Below are 26,851 nucleotides of genomic sequence, written 5' to 3'. Positions count from 1 at the left end.
AATTTTATTTAGTTAAGCTGTTATGTAATTTTTGTGTTAATGTTACAAAATAAACTTTTACCAACAAAATATTGATATCTAAATTATCTTAATACTATTCATTAAATAATTTCCGAGTAAAAGTTTAATACGTTCTTAAAAAACAAATAAACACTTTTCAGCAATTTTTTATGAACTTAATTTCTATTTTTCTAGAGCTGAATATCAAATGTTATTTAGTTTTAAAATGTAACTGAATGATAAAAGCATCAAAGTCTTTAGTTAGAATTCAAATAAATTATTTTCTATTCATTATCATATAAAAAACTAAATGGTAAAAATAAATAGCGATCAAAAAGCTAATGTGAACTATTTGTGCTAGTGCTTCAGAGACAAATGCGAACAGATTTCCGAACCCTTTCAATTGACTTAAACACGAAAGTGATCGAGATGATCTAATATTGTTTTGTAGTTCTCTGCTATACTAAAAAAAATAGATAATGAAAATTTTAAATTACCGAGTAAAATAAGCAGTTTTGTATTTTTCTAGTAAAAGAGTCTAATCTAAAGTAGCATGATCTCTCATAAGTTGATAAAAACTATAATTGTTAAATTATTTAGATAATTTATTTTTTTCTTGTAGCAAATTTAATTTCGCAAATTCTATGACAATTATATTTTACTTGAGTTTTTAAGCATATCAAGTTCTTTCTGTGGTCTTTTTGTTTGCTTAGTGAACTATCTAATGAACTTTTAAAATATATTTCTGATAATAACTTACTGATAAAAAGTAAACTTCTTTTTAAAAATCAACTATTTTAATTTTATATATAAAGTTTTATTATCACCAAAGGCAAATAAAATATTTTTTTTTAAACAAATATTTTAATTTTAAATAAAATATGTTTAAACTTGTTTATTTTTACTAAAATTAAATAAGTATTTAAGTAAAATATTGTAAATTGATACAAACTATTTTAAATTAGTTTACAGTATTCTTTTGGCCTTTATAGTTAAAAACGTTTTAACAAAAATTTTGTTTCTAAAATTTTTGAAGTAAACTTATTTGTTATTGTTACAAAACATAAGGTGATTCAAAATAAAAAAAATGTTTAATTTGTATAAGGCTAAAAAAAACTTGATACCAGACTATCTAAAATATCTTAACATAATGGTTAGAAAAACAAAGAGGTATGCATAATAATCAACGTATTTATTTTACATGTAAAATTTTGTAATTAGTAAAACTATTCTAAGATTTTTTTTTCATTTTAGCGCTTTTGTCATCTTAAAGGTCCATTAAAATATACTTAACATACTTGCCTACAAAGATAGATAGAACAAGGGTAAGGAGTAACAGTGATAATAAAAAAAAAAGAAAATGAGAAAAATTAAATAGAATAAAAAAGTTTAACCCGTTAAAAAATATTAATCTTTGCAAAAGTGTCCTTTCGCGTATGACACCTACCCAATACACATATATACTATAGCCCGTCAAGCAAAAAACTTTATCCGCGACGTCATTTTAGCAAAAATTTATCAAAAGTAACTGAAATAAAACTTTTTATAACAAAAATTCTGAAAAATATGTTTTGTTTGTTTGCAAATAACTTAATTACTATTAGAAATTTTCTTTTATTTATTTATAAGTAAACGTTTGTTCTTTTGCACATTGTAGTAATTTTGTATGAAATAAACTGCAGTGCAAAAAGCAAAGTATTATTTTTAAACTAAGTTTACTAGAAGAAAAAAAAACTTAAATTAAGTTTGTACAAACAAGTTTACATATGTGAAATATATCGTTTCTTAGTGAAGGTGAAATTTCGCAGACTTTAAAAATCTGATATTCCTCTATTATTAACTTTTACGTTTAGGATGTTTTTGTTTATATTTAACAAGAATTATAAGCTCCATTAAATGTTTACGAAAATTTGTTTGTTATTATTGACACTGACTTAATTTTATTTTAGTGTTTTGCTTTAGCAACTTATAAGTTTAAAAATTATATATACTTTATAATTAAATATGGTTCAGTCTTACTTTGAATTACTAACACATTATAACCTTTTGAATACATTTAATTGTGATATATACATAATTACTTATTTTTAAACTATACTGAGACATATCATAGTTCATTTGAAAAATTATCCTACGCTCGTAAAATATTATCTAAAAGTTTAGTAGCAAAACAAGGTTTATATCAATTTTAAATTTAAATAAAACGGTAAAATCTACTAAAATTAGTTATCTTTATTTAGGAAAAAACAAAACTTAAGTAGACTATTGAAACAATTAATTTACATAATAAGAACAATGAATGAAAGCGTATTAAGTCTTGCATAAAAATACAGGTATTTTATTAAAAAATTAAAAACATGAAACTTGAACTATCCTTTACATTATCTTATTTGAACTTTTTATTCTAAGATAAACATTATATAATTAATAATTTTTATGTTTTAATCATAAATTCTGATGTTGAATTATTTAAATCTTGAAATAAAAGTATAACGAACGACTTAACTAAAAGTTATGATAAAAAACAAACTTGTTTAAATTTTTTATAAAAATTTACTAAAAATAAAACTGTTAGAAGATTGATAAAAACAATATTATTTGTTTTATCAAGACTTAAAGACTCGGTAATTTATATAACTTTATAAAAAGTAATGTATAGACACTTTTAAAGTATTAATTAAATAGTTTCAACTTCTTATTTAAGCTAACGTTTAATAAGGAAATAAACGAAACTTAAACTTGTTTATTTTTATTTTAAAAGGCATAAAAAAATAAGTTGTTTGTAACAGCAAAAAAATTTAAAAAAATTATTCATTAACATTGGAAAATATAAACAATTAAATTATTATAAACTTTTAATTTACTTATTATTTTTTATCACACTCTTTTAAAACCATTTAAAAAAATAGTAAACTAAAATCGTCACAAACATTACTATTGGAAAAAAAAGACATTTGAAATTAAAAATGTAAGTTTTGCTGCTTATATCTAAAAAAAACTTTGAGGTTTTTTTATTTAGCTTATTCTAAAAAAGGTTTTTTCCAAACAACAAATTCAGAACAAATTTCACAAAATAACGAAAAAAGTAAGGAATAAGACAATTAGTTTCATGGAAATATCAACTTATACAATTAAATCTGTAAAAAAATCAAAGACGCAAGTTTTTATTTATATTTTTTAGACTACTTCTATCTTACATTTACTTGAATATTTAAATTATGGGATTCCAATCCTAAGGTGTCATATGTAATAGTTTGCTGGCCCACCTAAGTATCCCTGGAAATAAATGTGTTCGATATTTTTAATAATAAAATACTTAAAATAACAAAAAATTAATTTAGAAAATCTTTTGAAAATATGTTCAAAAAGCCTTAACGCCATGGGTAGTATTTTACTGAACTCTGACGCACAATATTGATTGAACAAAAAAAGAATACATACATATAGAAAATGATGTGATTATATAAACAGAATCACTTTCCACAGAGCCCACTTAAAGGGCTTATAAATAACTTATTGAGAAAATTTGAGTACATTAACAACAAAACATATTAATAAAATTGTTTTTAAACATCTGCTGAAGGTTCTAAATGATTTGAACTTTGCTTAACATTGATACAAAAGTTATACAAAAAGACAAAAAACTCTGTGACTTTGATATCAAATATAGTAGAGTACAATTTTCAGTGCAAAAATTAATCTTCCTTCTAAACAAACAACTAAAATTCAAAAAATATGAATAAGTAACTGTAACATTAAATACTTAAAAACTTATTGAATTCAAAGAGGAGCTTTTTCATGTGTCGACAAAACGATATGAATTCACTCCTCTTATTTAAATAACCCTCTTTTTTTAACGCATACACAACGGCCGTTGATTACTTTAAGCAAAGCCTACAAAGAGGGTTGCTACCATCTGCTACAGGCTGTGCTTGTTGTTGTGCTCAGCTTGTTGTTTAAGTAAGTTTTGGGCAAAGTAAAACAAGTTTACTCCGGCTTTAGGTATGTACCTCTAAAAAATAAGTTGTTTTAACTATTCAAAAGGAGAATAGAACAAGTATTACCCCTATACTAAGGTAGGAAGAATCTAATAAAATACATTTTGTGTTAGTAAGCACTTTTTGAGTAAGCATTTTTTAGCCAAAATCTTTGTTCTGAGATTTTTTTTTATTTACACTAATACTTTTTAGGTACACTCTTACTGTTGAGTGCATTCTTGGGACTATACTATTTATAGTGTGTATTCAATAAGAAGATTACTGTTATTTTGAATTTTAATGAATTTTACTTAAAAAATATATTTAGTTGAATTTCATAAAAGAAACTTTTAGTGAGCCGATTGGGTTTCGACGAAATCAAATGATCGGATTAAAGTTGATATTACCATAACTGATAAAAATCTAATAAGTTTGATGATTATGTTCAAACAAAATAGTTTTTATTAAAATAAACCCAAATAGTTATTGAATGATAGAAAATATGTCTTTTGATTAGATGGAAAATAAATTAGTTGAAAAATAATCAGATTTGATCTGATCAGGAAGAGTTGATTTGAATTAAATTTAAAGGGACTTGAATTGACCTTAATGTGATTTGAAGAGTTGGGTATTAATATGGGTGGGAATTGATAAAATGCCAATGCTAAATTATCTTTTTTGCACGGCATCAGCTCTGAACAAATGACGTTATTTTACAATATTGAAATCTTTTGAAAACTTAAAAAAATAAATTTAAGCCTTAGTTTAATCAAACATTTTCTCAAATAAAAAAATTTTTGCAGAATGTTTACATTTTTTAGTTATAAACACAAGTCGTTAAAATTGATTCTAGCGTTTTAAAAGCTGTAACTTAAGAAACTGAAATGAATTGTTTTACTTTAGCTATCTAAGTAAATTAAAACTTTAATGTATTAATTTAATAACTGTATTTTTCTGATAAGAAAAAAATATATATAACAATTTTTGTTTTTTTTTTAATTATTTTTTTCATATTTGCCATAATTTGACTACTTTAACATAAATTTTGTAAATTCTATGCTATTACAATAGGATCGACATGTCTTTAATCTTGCTGATTTAGTTGCGAAAAAAAAAACTCTTTTAAACCAATAGACATAAGGAAGCTTTATTCAAAACGGCTCTACTTTTAAGATAAGTTTACTTTTGGCCACGAAGTTGGCTTCTCTTTAGCTTTAGCAAGTTGTTGGTATGAAAGTTTTTATTTTTTATAATTTTGGTAACTAACTTACATTTCTAGTTAAAAATATGTTTAGTACTGGAGAAGGTACACTATTATCAGATACCAGTTTATATAAAATTAACCAAGATTTGAGTTTTACTTGATTTTTTACCAAGATTGGACAACACGGGTCAATTGCAGCCCTCGAAGAATAAATCTGTGGCCCGCTAGTATGTTTTTATTTTAAATAGGATGCGGCCCGCAAAAGAAAATTCTGTGGCCCGTAAGCATATTGATCTGGCACACTTAAATAATAAATTAAGTTGATTTTTTTCGGTAAAGGTTCTGTTCTTTGACATAAAAGTAGTTTGACTGAAAATAAACCCTTTAGAATTGCTATAACTCTCAATATATTTATCTTTTCTTGTGACTCAGTAACTTTTATACCTTATTTAAAAGTTAATAGTTGTTTTTTTTTTAATTTACTGAAAGTGTTTTTTTAGATTTTCTTTGTTTACAATTAGTTTATTGTTAGTAAACCATATTAATTGTGTATTATAAAAACACATTTTTGTACTAGTTTTATATTAGATAGGGTTATCAAGTTTTTAGGTTAGTTTAACATTTTTAAAGAAATAGATTATTTTAAATTATTTTTTTTTTAATTCATCTAGCGTAAAACTTTTAAATAGAAAATCTAGTTTAGATAAGTTTTTATTTTGAATTTTTTTTATAAATTAATATCTTCTAGCCAAGTAGTTAAGCACTTAGTAATCACAATAATAATAGTGGTAGTAGTACTTGATTAGCATTTTTAATTTTATTTAGCCTTTATGAATATTGTTATCTTTTATAAAGTATTCAAGTTAGATTACTTAGGCTAATTTTTTTGTTTCAAAATGGAGCCCTATTTGATAGAAATAAACAGCTTCTTTAAAAGTTTAAACGTAATTTTTTAAAGCTAGCATATTTTTTAATAATATTTTTTAGTTTGTTTATCTACTTTAGTGTATTGATTTGAAAGACTGAATTTTTATCAGATGTTGAAAGTTATTAAACGTAAAATTTAAAAATAATTATATTTAAGTTATATAAAAGATTTACTAACAAGAGATTGATAAGGAAAATTTAAAAAACAAGCATACAACTAATTTTTAAGCTCGTTCGTTTAAAGAAGTTAAATCACCAAGCATAAAAATATTAGTTTATTAGACAGATGTTAATTTTTTAAGACAAAAATTGCAATTTTACCTTTTAAAATTAAGCCCTATATGTATATTTAAAATTCAGACTGACTATATATCAGACTGATTGAAGCTAAAACTAAATAATTCTAAAGCTGTGATTAAAACTAAAACTGCGACCCGCGAAGATATTTAAAGTTCTAAATTTGGCCCGCGAGTACCTCCAGCCTGCCGACCCTGCTTTACAGTATACTTTTATTTCAATTCAGTTTAATTTGGTAAGATATAACTTTTGATAAGACTTACTACGAAAGTGTTCAAATAAATTTTGTGATTATTAAATTACTAAGAAAAAATTAAATGTGTTTTGTAATATCTTTTAGTTAAGTTATGCACCGGAAAAAAAGCTGTTCTAACATTTAAATATTTTACGATTTCGTATTAACATTAAAACTTCTTTAAAATATAGTAGTTGTCTATATAAATTTTTATATTAAGTATATGTATGTTTCTTTACCATCACAAGCAAATGATTAAATTTATAAAACAGGTGAAACTTTAGTACTAAAACAATAATTTATATATTTTTTTTATTTAAAAACAGTATAAATAGAATACATTGTTACTAATCAAAATAGTTTTTAATGCACTAGGATAAAAAAAGTACAGATTAAAGTTTTAAAAATATGAAATAAAAAATAAATTGCATATGATTTTTAATGTTCTAAATTAGTACACTTAATTTTGATGTAATTTTTAGGTTATACATAAGTAAATTTTATAAAAACACCCAGCTAAAAAGAAGGGACGTTAGCAAGTGCAGGAATAATTTCACAATAGCACTCTATTCCTTCTAGAAAAACTTTTTCGTTCAGAAACTCGTTATGATCGTGTAGTAAAATAGGCGTGTTTCTCATTGGGCTAAATCCTATTGCTGGATACCCCGCCTATACGTAAAAATTTTTAAGATACCAAAAATACAAATGTTTATATATTACAATCAAGTTGTTGAGCTCTAGTGTTAAGTGTTTATATTAGTCAAACAAATGTTGTTTTATAATCTTTTATAACACAAAACTCTGTAATTGAATTTGAACACGTCTAAAGATTTCAATTACCTCAATATAAATAATCTCAAAAAATTAATTTTATGGCTTAGAACTTTTACTAGTAACAAATGAACTTTTATTTTCAATCTTCATATATAAATAAAACTTTCAATTCGTAGAACAAAAAGGCTTTTCATACAATAAACGTATTATCTCTGCGCTCAGGTGTCACGTTATTTGCAATTCTATTCTTCTTATATAAAATTTAAATCATATTTTAACGAAAAATTTTGAATTTATTTAAACAATATTATTTAATCTAAAGTGTGAATTAATAACGATACGGCAACTTATCAAAATAACGTCGTTAACTTGTTTCGAAAAACAAACATTTTGACATGTAATATTTTAATTTATTTAAAATTTGGTAAATTGCAGAGTTTTAAAAACAAAGTATTATATAAAAATATTTTGCTTAGTTAGTATTAATAGTTAAGTTGCACTTTTGGGTTTTGTTCAAAGTAAGAACTCAAGCGGCAGACTGCTGTATTAAAAACTAAGTAATCAAAATAAGGGTCTTCAAGAAATACTGTTCATAACATAAAAACTCAACTTATATAGAGTAAAATAAATAGACTCACTGTTCTTAAAAATCTACTATCCGTTGCAGCCGGAAATACTTCAGTTTGTATGTCCACTCCGCTGAACAGTTATTGTTGTTGCAATAAAAACGAGTAATCATTTTAAATATAAAATTAAATAACTAAGTGTATTATTTTTCAGTCACTAAATTAATTATGTATTACAAACTAAAATTTTGCAGTTGTTTTCTTTTTTGTTTAAATATTTTTTGTAGCAGATTACTGACGTTTTATTTTACTAGCTAAAGCTTAGACACTTGATGATATATTTTATCTATCAAGATAGTTTAAAATTAAGCATCATGTAACATATTGCATAACTCAACAACAGCACAGATTAGTAGTATATAAATAATATAAACTGTTTAACTAAACAAGTAGTAAAAAAAAAATTAACTGTTATCTAAGCTAGATAAAAATTTTATTCTATGTTCTACATATTTTTAGCTTTATTTACCAAGGTAATGCAGAAAACATACCTTAGTACTAAGTTATTTGGAAAAATATATACAGTGTAAAGCTAAATCGTTTTTAATGCTTTTAAACTTAATCACAAAAAACTTTATTAACTTTCAAAACGTTTTTTTATATCAACCATTTTAATTTTTTTTGGATAAAAAAGCTTTTTATTTCATAATATTTTACATAAAAAGAGATATTAAAAAAACAAATAATAAACGTATATATAAGTTTAAAAGTAGAATAAACCTATTTCACCTTTACTTCAAAATATTTCTTCAATTTTTCATTTATCGTAAAAAGGTTATCTTAAAATTGAAACTATGTTAATATACTTTCATCTAGTTAATTTAAAAAATCTACTAAATTTAAATTGTCAACTTATTTTTTATACAATCAAGAATATTTTAGATTTAATACCTGTTAATTAACTTAATGCGGAAACTTTACTTAATCAAAAAAAAAATTGTTAGAGAAAGCATTTATCACATTCGTTAAAAATAGAAAATTTACTCTATTTTTTGATATTGCTTTAAAAATATTGTGAAAACCGACGTAGTAATTGTTTTTAAAAAAGAAGTAAACGATATATGTTAAATGCTTATTTATTTCTTTTAAATAAAACACTTCAATTTATGTTTTTAATTGCAGTCAATTTTGTTCTTTTAAGCAATTGTATTACTTTTTTTTTATTCGTGATGCAACTGAAAACTTTAAATGATTGCACAGTAAATATTATTATCAAATTTAAGTTGATTGAATTTTTTTTTTTGTTTTTAGATAATATATACTTACAACTTATCGCAACAGGCGTTCTTGAATGCTCTCCACCATGGGCTTGTATCATCATGAGTTGTCATTTTCTGCTTCTCTGTTTTCTAATTTTGTTTTTTAGCTTAGTTTTAAACTAACTTGAAAATTAACTACCATACTTAAATATGGGGTTTTGATGCGATTAATTATTAATAAAAAAGACACAGCTGCATTCAAATAAATAGGTGTCAAATATGCACGAAAGGGACAATTTTGCACTAGAGGTCACTTTTGCACGAATACACTTTTGCACGAGTTGTTTTTTTCTTTATTTTTACTATCACTGTTACCTCTAACCATTACCTGGTCGGTAACTGTTTTTCCTTCCTCTTATCATTTTTTAATTACAGTCTTTTTTTTTTCTAACTATCTATGTCACCCCTAAACCTTGCCTTCAGTCGGTAACTTTGTTAAACTATCATTATGTTTTATTAAAATAATTCTTTGAAATAGAATTCTACTTGAATAGCAATTATTTGAACAAGCGATGATTTCTTTAAATTATATTTATTGTTGTTTTTTTTTGTTTTACTAACACTGTTACCCCTTACCCTTGTTCGGTATTTTTTTTCTATTGATAATTTTTCTTTTCATTCATTTTTCTTTACTCTCGTGCAAAAGTGTCTTCGTGCATATGCGACCCATCCCCATTCAAATATGCGACTAATTGTGTTTAAGTTCTTTTTTTATTTAAGTTACTTTTTTAAATAATGGAGTTCACCGCACGACCAACAACAGCAGCACTCTAGACGACCTATAACCAGTTTCGTGTTTATTAGGACTCATTAGGCAGGCAGAGTCGGGAGAAACTGATGTTGACGTCCAAACGAGCCGTGAATAGTACATAAGCACTGAAACGACCGACAGCGGGTAAAGAATATTTGGCTGCATCAATTTATTGATAGCATATTATTAATTTAAAAATAAAAAACTTTATGACAAACATTTTATTTGCTGTGCACATCTGTACTCATAGGATACGAATATTAAAATGTTCAATTTTAAAAACAAAATGTTTATAAACAGACCTGTATAAACGAAAATGAAACATTATTTCCGGCTTCCTCACACCAGTCTTTTATTTGTTTTTCTAGCACCTGTTTTCATGTAAAAAAAGAGTTATACTATAACAACATAGTTCAGTTTGAAATAAATAAATAGAAAAACGCTTAAAAGCTCATTCAAATACACAATAGATTTCCACCCGTTTTTAAAAATTGAATAAAAGTTTTTTAATATCCGTACCAATTAATAAATTAAAAACCTACTAAAATTTATTTTTAAAAGAAAATAAAAACTTATCGTCAATAATAGGTATTCAAAGCAGTAAAAAACTATTTAAACACCAAATATTTTGTTATGTTCTTTTACATGATTTTACTTAAATAAAACTCTTAATCTTTTATCTTTTAAAACTTAAACAATTGTACTACTTATGTCAGTTATATGCTCGAATTATATAAAAATTACCAATTATGCAATTAAATAATCACTTTAAAAGATATATTCAGTAACTGTCTATTCAATGTTGTATTTTAAAAATATTAAGCTTGAATTAGGTAAGAAACCTCTCAAAATTCAAAAGATATCTAATAATAACTTTATATAAAACGTCTATAATTATCTATATCTATAAATATGGACTAGTGTTTTAGAGTTTCAAACAAAAGTGGTTTTTACTATAAACATATAGTACATTAATCAATCAAAACACAATCAAGGGTTTCAATAACATATCAAAAATAACAAATACATTTATTTATTAGTATCAACTTAAACTTTCCGTAAAATCTGCTACTGGTTATAAAATATATGTTTATATAATTTGTCACGAAATATGAGATAAAAACTTTAACTTAGATAAAAGCTATTAATTATTTTTATATTAAAGCTCTAGTCATTTTTAGAAAATTTTAAATAAGTTTAATTTTATATATACAATTTTTATATTTATATATAATTATACAAATTAATAAATAGTATTTTAAGCACTTTAAATTTTTAAAATAAGTACGATAAAAAATTAGAACAAAATCTCTAAAATGTTTATTGTCGATACTACTGAAGTTTTTATATTTATAAAAAACAACTGCTTGATCAAGAAAATATTATTTTTATTTCAGTGAATATTAAAAGTCTATTTTTACGGTATGAAAGTTTAAAGGTATTCGAGAATTTTTAAGTATTATTTTTGATTCAAGAGTTTTATTGTAGCAAATCTGTGGATAACTTATCAAATTAATGACAACATTATAAAATTTAAATCCAAAGTGTAATGTTTTACAAAAACTCAAGCACTTTATTTCTTTGGTATATTCAATCACCTTAAAATAAGCTGGTATAACTCTGCTCAATTTTAAAAACCTTAAAGAGCTTCAGATAAACGACTAAGTGATTCTAAGTTTATTCTAAAACTACAGTTTTGCAGTGGTATTACTACCTGTGCTCTTCAGTCAAAATAAGCTTGCAAAACCACTACATTTGGTTATATATATATATATATATATATATAATATTGTAACTTGTTTTAAATTAAATAAGACTATTTGAATAAGACCTGTTTACAACAACTGAGGATCTCCTATATGCAAGTATAGGAGTGAAACATTGTTTTGTTAGTAATAAACTGTTAAAATAAATATTGGATATATATATATATATATATAAAATAAGGTTATTATTTAAACTTGGACACCTTCTACTGAGTCAACTTGAAGGGCTTTTAAATAATTCATTAGAAAAATAAGATTTTAAAAATACTGGTACATGTTAATTTTTAAATAAAAAAGCACTTTGCTAAACATAGATGCAAAATTTATACAAATAAACAAAAAAAATTATGACGTAATATTGTGCATTATAAAAATTCAGTTCAAAAATCGATCTACCATCTAACTTACAAACAACTAAAATTAACAAATACTAAAGTTAAGTGACTATAAAATACTTCAAAATTTATTGTATTTTAAGAGGAACTTTTTCATATGTCGACAAGACGATATGAACTCACTCCTCTTATTTAAATAACTTCCTTTTTTAACGCATACATAACGGCTGTTGATTCCAAAGAATAGAAAACCCAGCATATGTAATTGATTACCTAGATCTAAACCTAAATTCAAAAATGGAACATTCAATCCATACATAAAGCCAAACAACGAAATCAAAATATTGATGTAAACTCAAACTACCCTCACTTTATCTTAAGGTAAATACCAAGTATGATTGAAAAATGGACCAAAAAATACTAAAGTAATAGAGAATTATTCGATTCATCAAAGTACGTACACAATGAAGCACTAAAAAAAGTGGATACCGCAAAGAGATTAAATACATCGATAAGAATAATATTACAAACAAAAAAGGTAAAATTAGAAAACAAGAGTATTATGGTTCAATTCACCATATGACAAGGCAGTAAAAATAAACATAAGCAGAAATTTCATCAACATAATAAAAAAACATTTTGGTTCAAAGAGTAAAATTAAGAAATTCACAAACAAAAATAAAGTAAAAATCAGCTACTCCTGCATGATTAACATTGAAAACATCATAAAATGTCATAACTCCAAGATCCTCGAAAGCCAATAAAGATAAAAACTGCTCAAAAAAGTGCAATTTTAGAAAAAAACACGAATGTCCATTTAAAAATAATGAGTGTAGAAAAGAAAATGTCATTATCGAGGCAAAAATAGAGCATAAAAACGTCAACAAAGTATATATAGGACTAACAGAAAACGAAATCAATAAAAGAATCGCAGTGCATAATACAACATTTAAGATTGACCCAGATAAATAAACTATCTGAAATGGGAACGGGTCTAAATTGCACGATTGGACTAAATTGCACGAAGACGATTTTGCACCAAGGGTCAATTTTTCACAAGTTACATTTTGCACAAGAAAAAAAAATACAGAAAAAAATTAATAAAAACAGAAAAAAAAAAGATAAAAAAACTAAATAAAAAGTTACTTACCGAGGGTAAGGGTTAGGGGTAACAGTGATAGTAAAAATAAAAATAAAGAATTAAACAATAAAAATTACTATAAAAAATAATAATACAAAAATAATTAATTAATTTTTTTAGAAATTAAAAAAAAAGTAAAAGAAAAAAAAATATTTAAAAAAAAACTAGAAAAAAATAACTTACCGACCGAGAGTAAGGGTCAAGGGTAACAGTGATAGTAAAAAAACAATAAAAATAAATAAATATACTTAACCCGTGCAAAAAAATCTCCGTGCAAAATTGTCTTCGTGCAAAAGCATCTTCGTGCAACTTTGTGCACTCGTGCAATTTTTTCCCGTCATACAATTTTGTACACTCGTGCAAATTGGACAGCTACCCATCTAAAATAAAAGAACTCAATCGAATTATCTAAAGATATTTTGAAATTAAAAGAAAAAACTAAGAATATTAAATCCTTTGGAGAATAATCAAACAAATCCGAAAAACCAGACAAGGAAAAGACACCTGCAAACTATGTTTAACAGAAGCCAAAGCAATTCGAGGAGAAAAGGTACTGTATCAACATAAGAAACGAACTCATAAACACATGTAGACATCTAGTAACATACCTACTTGAAATTAGAAAAACCATAAGCAAAAGCTCTATATAATTTGTAATGTCTTTTGTACTTATTTTTATGTTTTTTTACCAAAAACTTCTTTTTGTTATTTTAAAATTAATTTCCGTTTAATTTTTTACACTCTAAGTTTTAACCATGAAATCTGTTAACGTAATCTACTAATCTATTTTACTTATATTAATTACCAAAAGCAAACTAATTAACTTTATTTAAAAACAATGAACACGCCCGATTAGTTTTATAGTTTTTAATATAGCCAAATGTAGTGATTTTACGAGTTTATTTTGTCTGAAGAGCACTAATAGTAATACCACTGCGAAACTCTAGTTTTAGAATAAACTTAGAATCACTGAAACGTTTATATTTCTTTGGTATAGAAGCAATTCGAAAAAAACTAATAATGTTATTAACATAAATATCTCATATTTGTAAATTTGTAAAATATAATTTAAACAGTTACATGACCATTCAAGTTCGTCAAATTTAAGACTTTCAAGGAGCTAAATCTTAAGAAACAATTTGTAATTGAAGAAAAAAAAGTGGCAAAATATTCAAAAGTCAGGGTTACCAAAATTTCTTAAGAAATGTCTTCTAGGTTTTCTGTATTTCTTCCAGGTTTTTAAAAGTAAAGCTTTTTTGGGTCTATTTTTAGTTTAAAGCTAAGTTTAAGATTAAAAACTGTGCTAAGTAGTATAACAACATTGAAAGGGTACTGTTTAGCTACTTCAAATGTGCTTTTTGATATTTTTTCAATCTATATTGTAGACTTTTTGTGTCTAATTAAAATTCTACTACTTATTATATAAAATAATTTAAATTTCTTGGTTGTTCTAGGTTTTTTAAGTGATTTTTGTTAAAAATTCCATGTTTTTTATTGCAATTTCTCAAATTCCAGGTTTTTCCAGGATTCCAGGTTTTTTGGCAAGCCTGAAAAGTTATGACATAAATAAAACTAATATAACTAAAAACCCTAAATAACAGCAATATTTTATAACTATTTTTAACCATATCTTAAGAAATAGTCTGAAATTGAAAAAAATAACCAGAAGGTCCAACTACAAAAGATTGTAATGATTAATAGAAAATAATAATTAACATGTTATAGAATATTTTTCAAAACACTCAGAACTATCAGAATTTGAAATGTTGTTCTACCACTTGAAGGAGTTTTAATTAGTTTAGAAATGCTTGAACCTCTAAATGTATAAACATCAAGAATCTAAATAAAAGAAACTACTGATGTTTTAAATTAAATATAATTTATTAATATGAAATATATCTGAAATATATCTGAAATAACGTGATAAGAAGGAGCTTAATCTTTTGATCTAGACAAGCAAAAAGTGTCCGAAAATAAAAACTACTTTTTTTCTACTCAAATACTAAATTTGTCTGACGGCGTATTAAACATTTTAAGTATCTTTGTACCTACCAGTTGTTTTAAAGTCAAGGATACACTTTTTTAAATGGTATCAACAAATGAATAAAGCTGTTTTTAAATAAATTATAATAAAGACGTAATCGACTGAACCGAAATTTGTACAAAAAGTTTTATATAAAAATAATCTAAAAAACTGGAAAGTTCGGATAAAAAGAATATTCGCAAACAAATAGAAACAAGCTTTAAACTAACATCAAGGTCAACTGTTGGGGCAATTCTAAAATCGAACACAGCTGATATTTCCGCTGGAACCAGATTATTGGCTATTCCACCCTGAAGTTTAAAAGCTCTGATTGGATTACCTTAGGCATTTAAAGCTTTATTCAGGGTTCGTGCGTGTCAGGCTAAATCAGGTTTTTAGAAAAACGGGGAAAATATTAGTTTTTGTCAGTTCAAATGCTTGAAGATTCATAATATTTTTGAGAATATTTTTTTAATGCAATTTTCTTTCTAAACAATCATTTGGCTTTTAAAGGCAAAACGTCAGTATTTGTCAGTACGAATGCTTAAAACTTTCTGAATTTATTTAAGAAATTTAAGATTAACTTTTATTTTGTTTTGAGTAGACAGATTAAATTAAGACATGAACTTATTTATAAATTAACATTTAGTTTATGAGGCAAAATGTCAGTACTTCTTGCAAATGCTTTAAAATTTCTTATTTTCCTAAAAAAATTGACTTTTTTTTTATTCAGTTATGAGTAGATTATTAAGATGTGAATTTATTTCTAAACAAACATTCGATTTTTGTTTGTAGCAATACTGTCTGTAAAATACTGTCTCTTAGATATATATGTAGCAGTTACACAACAATCCAAGTTCCAAAAACTGAAACTTTTATAATATTTTTCAGGAAACATATCTTTTAAAATAATTTGAAACTAAAAAAAAAACACTAGAAAATTCTTTAAACAATAAGCTACTCAACTAGAACTCATCTAATATGGTATTCGTTTTATCTAGATATAAAGCCAACTGGGCGCTAACCAACAAAGGTTAGGACAGGGTTTCCCAAACTCATTTTCATAAACACCCCTTGGCAAAACTAAAAAAATTGCCTCACTTTCTAGATATAGCCACATTACTAGTAAGTTACCGCCTTACTAAACACCACCCCCTAACAGCCAAAATTTTCTTAAAAAGGTAATATTGCCCATCTTGATAAAATGCCAGTCAAAATTGAGAAATGTCAGGCTAAAATTGAGAATTTTGCACACGAACCTTGTTTATTTTATTTAAGTCAAATGTTTACAAAACAAATAAGTTTTGTGCCAACAAAACGTTTAATGTTAAACAAAAAATAAAGCAAACAAACAATTACTTTACTTTAAAGTAAAAGGAGTAAACGATTTTAAAGCGAAACTTTGATAATAACGAAACTAGTATTTATCCTTAATATGGTTCCTAAAACTAATATAAAACATTTATCTATATTTTTTATTTCAATTTAAACTTCAATTTATTTTAAGATATGCGGGTAGAAAACTAGAAAATGTTTGCAGTAAAGTGCTTTTTGTATTAAAAATATACCTTATTTAAAACATGATATTTTTTTATTTCAAAATCAATACGGAAACATAAATAAACAAAAACATAAATATAAAAATCTTAAAATGATGCTCAAATAAATTAAGCTAATAACACTACAAAATTCAAAAAAATATATATAAACAACTCACATTCACACGAGTAAGGTTAACTGTAGTAACATCGCCCAAAGTTAAGCAAGAATTTGAGTTATCTAATATCTTTTGTTGCTTGTCCCTATAGTCCAACACTGAGTTTAGGATTCTTCTCTGTGTAATTAATTGTTCAATCCACAATCATTTAAAAAAAATACTAACTAACTAGTTTTTCTGGAGCGTTGTCATTGATAAACCTGGATCCATGTCCTGGAGGCCCCTCACATTTTATTTTCAACCCTTAATTTGTTTAAATTGTCACATATATTTTCTTTTTTTCAAAACTTATGGTCAATAAAATAAAACTGTAAAAGGTCTTAACTTAATATAAAAAATGTAAACTGATAAGGTAAATTCTTAGAGCTTAACTTACATAAGGTTTATTACTGTAATTATTTTTTCTCTATATATAGCTACTTTTGAACACATAAAACTTAAAATCAAGTTTAATAAATTAAATTGTCCACATTCTTTTTTAAGATAAAATAAATCATAATTCCAGTTTAGTCTTCCAAAATATTTAGAATTTTTTTATGTTTGTGCATCAAGTTTTTATAAGGAACTTAAAAACTATGTCATTAAATAAGAAAGAGCTCACAAAAATTACAACAACGGCTACGTGGACTAGGTAATAGGGAGTTCATCTTGTTTTTGAAGTTGATATTACTTTTTATACTTATATCGTAGACACCAGACACTTGTAAACGCTTGAAAAAATGCAAAATAACGTAAGTTATCAAAGTGGGTGAGTTTGAAACGATCTTTATTGAAGGTGCAAACTAAAATGGCTTAAAAAGACTATTACTAAAAGTAGGTATTTCTCTCAATTTTTTATCAAATATAACAAAATTTTTACAATTAGTTCACTTCTAATATTAACAAAAAGATACCTGAATACATTATTTGGTAACTGTTTGTTGAATTTTTTTATAAAACAGGTGGTAACTAGTAACGAAAAAAAAATTAAATAAGATATATTTTTAGTGTTTTTTTTTTCAAGCAAAAACAACAAAAAAAAACTATTGTTAATCGATTCATACTCATTTTTTTCATAAACTTAATATAATTTTTTACAATCTTTAAAAACAAACTAGTAGTTTAAACTTTAAGCTTTAATATAAGCTCCGATAATTTTTTTTTTAATTAATGTCCTTGTCCCTCAATACCTGCTCATTCTAAATTGAACTTTCTAATTCTGGACAATATTTATGCAGACTATAAATTATGGAACAATTTTTATTTTATAAGTAAAAATTTATGTTTACATTAATTGTTTACATACAGTAGCTTAATATTAAAAGTCATTGTAATCAACACATACTTAAATTAAAAACTAAAAATATGAAATAAAACTATATTTTTATTAAAAGAAGCAAAAGAGATAGCATCAAAAACTTATAAACTTACACCATGGAGTTCTTTCTCCATAAAAAACTGAGTACTTGTTATTTGGATTAGCAAGACCTTCATCTAAAACAAAACCAATATTAAGCGTTTTAAACAGCTCTGTTTGCATAAACGATTTCATTCCTTTTACACCTCCGACTTCCTCGTCTATTATAATAAAATATAGTAAGGATAAAAACAAAACATGTTACTTTATAAAGAAATACTATATTAATTCCAAAAAAATATACACACCTGTGGAACTAAAAAATGCTACATGTATTTTAAATACATTCTATAAATATAATAAAAAAATGTAAATATGTTAGTGTTGTCAATGTTTTACATTGATACTTTGTAAGAGTTTATTTTTTATACTACATCAGGAATCGGCAGACATTCGGTAGTGCAAGCAGCAATTTTAATTACACATAGAGGCCGCTATTTAACGACTACATCTTGTTTTTAGTCTAATTAACTATCTAGTTGAATCTACCTCTTTTTAGAACCTTGTAACTTCTTACTAAAAACTTAGTTTTGTACAACACAGTATAAAGCTTATAAATAGTTGTAGGCCAATATTGTAATCTGCCTCCTTTTATAAAGTTTTCTTGAACAGAGTAATTTAAAATAACCCTTGTATTTTTAACTGTAGAAGAATTTGAAACTTCTAAAAGCTCTGTTATTTAAACGAGTGGACTATAATAATATCAACTCTTTCCGTATTATAACATTTTTAGAATACAGTTTAACAAACAAATACTTACTAAAAACATTTTATTTAATATAATAAAAAAGTTTAAGAAAGGTTAATCTTTTAACCTCTTAATTCTATTAAGTAACTATTGAAACTACTTAAATTTACTGTGAAAACTAAGATGTAAAAGTAACTAGTGAATCAAACAAAACTTAAAGATTATTATGATATTTATTACTTCTGTATTAAAAATTGTCATGATTTATTTAAAATTATTAAGGTTTATATAGTGAAAATGTAATCAATGTAAAAGTTATAATAATAGAGCAAAGGGTAATTAACAATACATTAACACTTCTAATTATAATGCAACTAAAAAAAAATAAAACATATGTTTATAAGTTGTTACGTATGTTTTATTTATTTTTTAGTTGCAATATAACTAGAAGAACTTATGTATGTTAATTACACTTTGCTCTATTATTATTTCTTTTATATTAAGGTTTACACATTTCAATAAATTAGAGTAAAATTTAAAACAAAATAAATAAAAATTGAAGCAAATTAAAATAAATACAGATTTAAGAAAATTTAAATTGTTCACAATATCAACAACAGTATCAATGAAACTTCGATGATATTACTATTTTACTACTACAACTTAAGATTTAAACAATTATTTATAAAAATGTACTGTAAATTTAAAGATAGTTTAAGACTTTTCTTAAAATTTTCAATGCAGGGATCATCTAAAATTTGTGCAATTTTGTAATTACTACAACTAAATTCACTCAGCATATTTTTACTATAGAAAGATTTAAAATTTAAGCTAAAGTTAGCTAAATAGAGTTCATTAAAAAAATATCTACCCAAAAATTAAAATATTTGACAAATAAAATAAATAAAAACTAAATTCTAACAACCAAAATTGCAGATAAAGTCAACAATACACTTACCAGGAACAAACAATAAATAAATTGTTCTCATAAACTTCAATTTGCGTTCCAAGACAAGTTTTCTAATGGTTTCAAGATACTGGATTCCAACGCATTTCATGTCTTGTGTACCTCTACCATAAATATTTCCATTTTCATCTTTATGAGCCGCAAAAGCATCATATTTCCAGTGCTCCTAATAAAGGAAAAACGACTTTAATTAGTTTATAAATATAGCTTAGCTGTTAGGTCAGTAACTCCCAAAAGAGTTTGGTGATATCACTCACTTTGTGGAACCTTTAAGAATCAGTCTGAGTTAACTATAAAGTAAGATAAACCTTATTAAAAGAATAATAAATAATGATTTTTGCCACTCAACCATCAACAGCAATATCCGAGACAACCTACGACTAGTGATGTACCGGAACCGGATCCGGACTTTTTTTTCAAATCAAGATCCGGCTGGAATCGGATCCGGACTTTTTTTTCATATCAAGATCCGGCCAGATCCGGATATCAGACAAAAATGGCAATATCCGGCCGGATCCGGACCCGGATAGTGAGTCCAGTACATCACTAGTTTTCACATAAAAAGTATAGCTTACATTTGTAGTTTCAAAATTTCATTTCTACAAAAGCTAAAAAAAAACTATGAATAACTTTAAATTTAGTATAAGGGAAATTGATAGAAAGATAAAGTACATCACAGAAACAATATCTGGTAGCTAAGATTAAAATCTATTAAATAAAATCAACTTGTAAAAATCAAGGAGGCCTTATAGCCTTACCAATCTAAAATCAATTAAAATCAAGTTCTTGAACAAAATTAACTAGAAAATCACAAAATATTGAAAACTGGATCAGCTTAAACTCATTCAAAATCTAAAAGAAAACTAGCCTGAGTTTTTCAAAAAATCTTAAAACTAGCCTAACAATTTGGTAGTAAAGTTTTTAATTTTACAACATAGGTAAAGAGTTGCATTTCTAAAATGTTTATTTCATAGTTTAAATGTAAACAAATGTAAATTAGTCACGTGTTCAAAATGAGCCAATCACGGTAGGTGTTTGATTTTAACTGACGAAAATGACTTTTTAATTTACAAAGGGTTTGTTTTTGAAAAAATACTGTTCTGTATGCTCTTTTTTACTAACTAGATCTGAATCGGCCGGATCTCTGTTAGGACCCGGCCAGACCCGGATCCAGACTTTTTTTTAAAATTAGAATCCGGCCGGACCCAGATCCGGACTTTTTTTTAAATTAGAATACGGCCGGAACCGGATCTGGACTTTTTTTTCATATCAAGATCCGGTGGATCCAGACCCGGATAGTGAGTCCGGTACATCACTACCTACGACCAGTTTCGTCCTTATTAGGACTCATCAGGTAGGCATAGTTGCGAGAAACCACTGTTAAGATCTAAGCCAAGCGGGCTTAAGTGCATATGCACTGAAGCAACCATTTGTAGATAAATTCCTACTAAAAGAAGATAGTTTAAAAAATTTTTATCATCATAGAAAACATCTGCAAAAGTCCACAGAACCTAAGCCTGGATTTCTGTATGCCGTGAGACATGCTCAAGCTAACATAGGCTTGGTCAAATCACCTCAATTATTAGACCAAAAGCCTTAGATAAACTGAGACACAGGTTTTGTTATAATTGAAACTCGTCAGCCAGCTGCAACCAAAAAAAAGTTTTTCAGTTGTGACTGGCTTATGAGTTTCAATAAGAATAAAACCTGGGTCTAAGTCTATTGAAGGTTTGTGGTCTAATGATCCAAATGGTATGATCAAGCCTTATATTAATTTTATCATGTGATTTTTTAATTACTTGAAATACTGTATTTATAATATTAGCTTGAATTATCAGACTTAAAAGTTTATTACTAGGAGTGCACAACAATGAAAATTCTGGTGGTTAAAAGTTAAAAAAAACTAAACTCTGATAATTTTGACTTATTGTGAACAATTCTTTTTATATTTTTTAAGTATTTTTTTTAATTTACTGGATCTTCTAGTATCTTTTATCAATTTTAAACTACTTATTAAGATATATTTATATCAGTTTTTAAATTTACCAAAGAAATGCTAACTTTATCAATTATGACTTAATAAATTAATAAAATTATTAATAATTAATATAATATTATTTTTTTCTATCTTTTTTTACTATCAAAAAATGTATCAATTTGACCTTCTTTTAAATAATTATTTTATTATTTCAAGTTGTTTTTTGATATTTGGCCCCTTAAAATTTTTTTTATAAATAACATGTAATCTATACTATTACTTACACTTATTTAATTTTTCTAATTTAAATTTAAAACATAGTAAAGTTTCTAGATCAAAAAAACTTTTTAAAGTATCAATGTAAATTTTTTTGAATTTTTTTTCTAGTGATCTTTGAAATCCAAGATTTGGACTCGGATTCAACCGAACCCTAATTACAAAATAAGATTCGGATTCGGTAGACCACTTTAAACATTTTGAATTTTACTCAATTGTTTTTCAAAAGTCAAATGAAATGTAAATCTAATTAATGATTTCACGCTTGAGTTGATAAAACAGTGCTTTTTCACACTTATAAAAGCCTTTTCAACTTTGATGTAGAGTTTTGCACACAGTATAAAAACTATGATAAATTATTTTTGTTTGACTCTCAAATAAAATTTTGTACATAGTTAAGGTGTTTAATCTCAGTTTTTTAGATAACCGCTCTTGCTTATTCATCATATGTTTAATTTTTATGTTTGCTTGTGAACCTTTTTAGGTTTAAAAAATTTAATATTGAACTTTGCAGGACGGTCATTTTCATCTACAGGCCGGATTCTATTGTAATTCAAAAAACGGTTGGAGACCGGTCATTTTAACTCCGCGGGCCATACATTGCCTACCCCTATTCTATACCAATAACAACAACTTAAACATGAATGACAACAAATTACTACTAGTCACAACAGCTGTTGATACACAATACCAATTTTCCGCTTTCCCTTCTTACCTCAAAAATAATGTTAGAGAGCAGCTAAAATTTAATGTTAAAAAGTATATCTCTTTTGAGGCTGATCAAAAGGTGATTCTCCTATATTGCCACCAAAGAAACCAAAACCACAACCATCTGTAAATTTTGATCCGAAGAAGTTTTAAACTTATAACTCTTTCTTTAAAATATAAAAAACAGAATGCAAACACAGCTACACAGGAGGAAGAGCAACATGATTCTACTGATGAAGAAGTCGAAGCAGAAATAAAGGGTTTTTTTTTGCTACAGAGAATTTGAATATAGAAACTGAAGAGGATAAAGTCTTAAACTGGTGGAACTTGAACAAGACAAAATACCCACATCTTGCCAGCTTTGCAAAGAAATATCTTGCTGCACTATCATCTTCTGTGTATTTTGAAAGATTATTTTCTGAAGGTGGTAACTTGTACAGGGATAATCGTAATTGATTGCTTCAAAGACCAGCAAAAAACTTAATTTCTCCACCACAACTGGAAAAAACAACAATACTTTCTACAATTGTAGTTAAAATTAAAAAAGACATCTTTTACAGTTGTAGTTCGTCTTATATTTTTTAACAGTAGTTAAGGTTAATTTCAATTTTATTTTTGTAAGGTAAAAGTTTAATCCTAAGTGGAATTTAAAAACTTTTTGTTACAACTGGATTTCTTATTCTTTTTTAGGCCTTTACAATAGTTAGTATTATATTTCAATTTATTAGGGCTCCATGTTATATTCAAGTGCATGTTGTTTTATAAATATGAACACTTACAAAAACTTATGTTCTAATTCGTTTATGGTCACAACATAAACTTACTCTTAAGTTAATGTAAAAAGTTTTAACTTTGTTTGTGATTTGTTTTCTGCTTAGAGATTTATTAAAGTCGATGATTTACTTATTTTGCATAACAAAAATACAACTTAATTGTTAGTGTTGATTGCATGGATATTAAAATATTGAAATTAAGTACTTGTGTATGTAGCTTTTTTTCAGCAAGAAATTTGTTTTTATGTTAGCTTTTAAAATAAATTGTTCTTAAATAAAAATGTAATTATTTATTAACACATTAAAAATATTGTTCAAACTTAATCTATTAAATAAGTAATAATGTAATAAGTATTTATTATTTTAAAAACTTGTAATGTATTTACAATACATGCATCTTAAATCTTTAGGACTCCAGTTATTCTGCCAAATTTCAAAATTGAGATTTGGATCCAGATTCGGCCGAACCTAATTTGAAAATAAGACTCGGATTTGGTAGATCACTAGTTTTTTCAAAAAACAGTGCATCTGTAATTATAAGCCCTATTTTTCACTTGACATATAAACATCTGCTGGTAAAAAAAAAATAATATTAAATAGTATAACAACAAAATATACATTTTGATAGTGTTTGTGATCCTTTAATTTTATAGCTAAATATTCCAATAATATTTTCAATGCACAGAAATAATATAACTTATGTGTGTTCGATTATACTATATAAATCTAAATTATAACTATTTAAAATTTACAAGGAATTTTGTTTAAAATAGTTTATCGTGCAACATTAAATGAGAGAGTAAGTCTTATAGCAATATTTTAAACGAACTTACAGGGTACACAGGAACAACATCTGTATGTGAGTTTAGAACAATAGATTTCAAAGTTGGATCAGTTCCTTCAAGACTTAATAACACAACTTCAAGCTGATCTTTACCAACCTTTTAGATTTATTGTATAAGTGAAAAACTAGTAATGCTGAGAGAAAAAATGTACTTACTTTAACTGTTTGACATTTTAATTGAAGTTCCTTGGCATATTGCTTAAGAAAAGTTACAGCCCCATCTAAAATATATTCTTTATATAAAAGTTCTATAACCAGAGTCAAACACACATTCTTTGTTTTATATTTTTATTTGTATTAACATTATTCTTTTAAAATCCCTGTTTTAACCAACTTGGTTATAAAATACATTTTAAAAATATTTTGGATATCAGAAATTATATTAATAGTCTGTTTTCATTAACAAAAATAACTTGGATTTAAGAAAAAAGAGCTTCAACTCATTAAAGTTTATATAGATGTGTTTACAAGCTATTAAAAAAAATATTTCTAGTAGTTATACACAATTTATTCTAAAGAAATCAGTAAAGGGTACTTTTTTGAAAATTAAGTAGAAGGGGGGTTAAACACTTTTCTTTCAAAATTAGTCTTATTTTTTACATACTTAGATAAGCTACTTTTTACCGCTTGTTAAAATTCAAAGCATAATTTTAGATATAAGCGATCAAAGTTAAAGCCTTCAATAGGTTCTTTATAGGAGGCACAAACTAAAAGGGAAAAAATAGGCTATCTCACTAATAACTTATCTCCTCCTTCGGTTTTTGAGCAACTGTTTTAAAACTTAAATAATTTTTTATTCAATTTTAAATAATAATTTAAGATTTAAGTTTATTTAAGATTAATTTTAAATAAATTTTAAACAACTTGTAGGAAACATATTTTTTAACTTTTATAAAAACATTTTTTTTATAAAAAATTAACAAAAACAATTTAATTTTTTGTTAAATTTTGGTCAATTTTTTTAATGGCCTTTTTTTAAACGTGCTTTTTACAAGTTGATTGTAAAACTGAAAAGTTTATTTTCTGAAAGTTTGAAATAAATTGTTTTAAAAATGAAGGAGGAGATAGAATTTAGTAAATTTTTCAAAATTCCAAGAAAGTAGGTCTTGAAAATGTTTGTTTCCATACAGTTGTATTGGATTCTTTTACAAAACTTGTTGTATCTCAAAATTTAATAGATTTTTTATTGTTTTATATGAAGTATCCTGTAGTATATACTCTTAACTTTGAAATAAAAGCCAATGTTAATTTATGTTCTAAAAAAACATTTGACCCCCCTTATGCCCTTAACATAAACTTTTTAAATAATTATATGTTTTTTTTCATAATAATACTATAAAGTATAATTATTAATTTAAATAGTAATAAAACTGAAAATAATTTAGAATGTTATTCAATTAAAAACTCAAATACTAGTATGAATTGAAGGGTATAAAACTTAACAAAACATATTTTTCCTATTTCTTAAAGCAATCATAGTTGAAAAAATTAGCAATTAGTTTTTATCACCTCTAAACACACCTATAATATTGCACAACAATCTCTAACCTAAGCTTAGATAATGAATGTGCACACTTAGTCATTTTTGTATTATCTTTTAGAAACTATATAAAAACATAAAATTTAAACATTTAAAAGCTAGTGTTTCAAATTAGTTCTATAAATTTATTTATAAAGACATAGCTATAGATAAAATTCATTCAGTACCAAAATGCTAGTTTGTTGTGTATATCATTTAATTATATTGTGACGTTAGCTTTATTATAACAAACATTACCAAGTATTATAGTTGTAAAAAAATTATACAGAGCTTTAGGTCTTTTTAAATCTTACAACCTATTTTTTACAAAACTTACAAACCATAATCAGGATCTGGATGAACACTTTTTATTTTAATGTACTCCCTAAACTTTGTAACAGACAAATGTTCCATGATGTTTAAATGAAAGTTACCTGGAAAAAAATATTTCAAAATCTAATAACTAGTATGGTATACAGTGAAAAATTTTAAAACATTTAAATTAGAATTTTCCAAGGTGGGCAACTTCAAGTTATTCAGGTTATGAATATCAATTAACTGTATGGCGTCAGAAAAGTAAATAGATATTAACTAGGGGTAGGGAGTACTTGGCTGATGTTTGATGGACTTTTGAGTCCATATGATTTGGATTTGTTTTTGCTTCATTAAG

At 25.3% G+C, this 26,851-nt stretch overlaps 1 protein-coding gene across 1 annotated transcript; it reads right to left on the bottom strand.

Moving 5' to 3' along the window:
• Positions 1–6,990: 6,990 nt before the first annotated feature.
• Positions 6,991–26,635, bottom strand: LOC145837168 (aminoacylase-1A-like). Its single transcript, XM_082944935.1, has 12 exons — positions 26,523–26,635; positions 24,819–24,883; positions 24,652–24,759; positions 20,075–20,249; positions 18,443–18,589; positions 17,202–17,275; positions 17,033–17,149; positions 15,546–15,626; positions 10,353–10,421; positions 9,307–9,389; positions 8,053–8,113; positions 6,991–7,309 (listed from the first exon to the last, which is right to left on the bottom strand). Exons 1-12 carry the CDS (start codon positions 26,593–26,595, stop codon positions 7,157–7,159), a joined length of 1,206 nt encoding a protein of 401 aa, XP_082801061.1. The 5' UTR covers positions 26,596–26,635; the 3' UTR covers positions 6,991–7,156.
• Between the last annotated feature and the right edge of the window lie 216 nt (positions 26,636–26,851).

This window comes from Thalia democratica, chromosome 5 (genome assembly GCF_965202585.1).
Source record: "Thalia democratica chromosome 5, ktThaDemo2.hap1.1, whole genome shotgun sequence".
NCBI lineage: Eukaryota > Metazoa > Chordata > Thaliacea > Salpida > Salpidae > Thalia > Thalia democratica.
The sequence above is the reverse complement of the archived record's forward strand: the minus strand, read 5'-3'. Positions and strand labels throughout refer to the sequence as shown.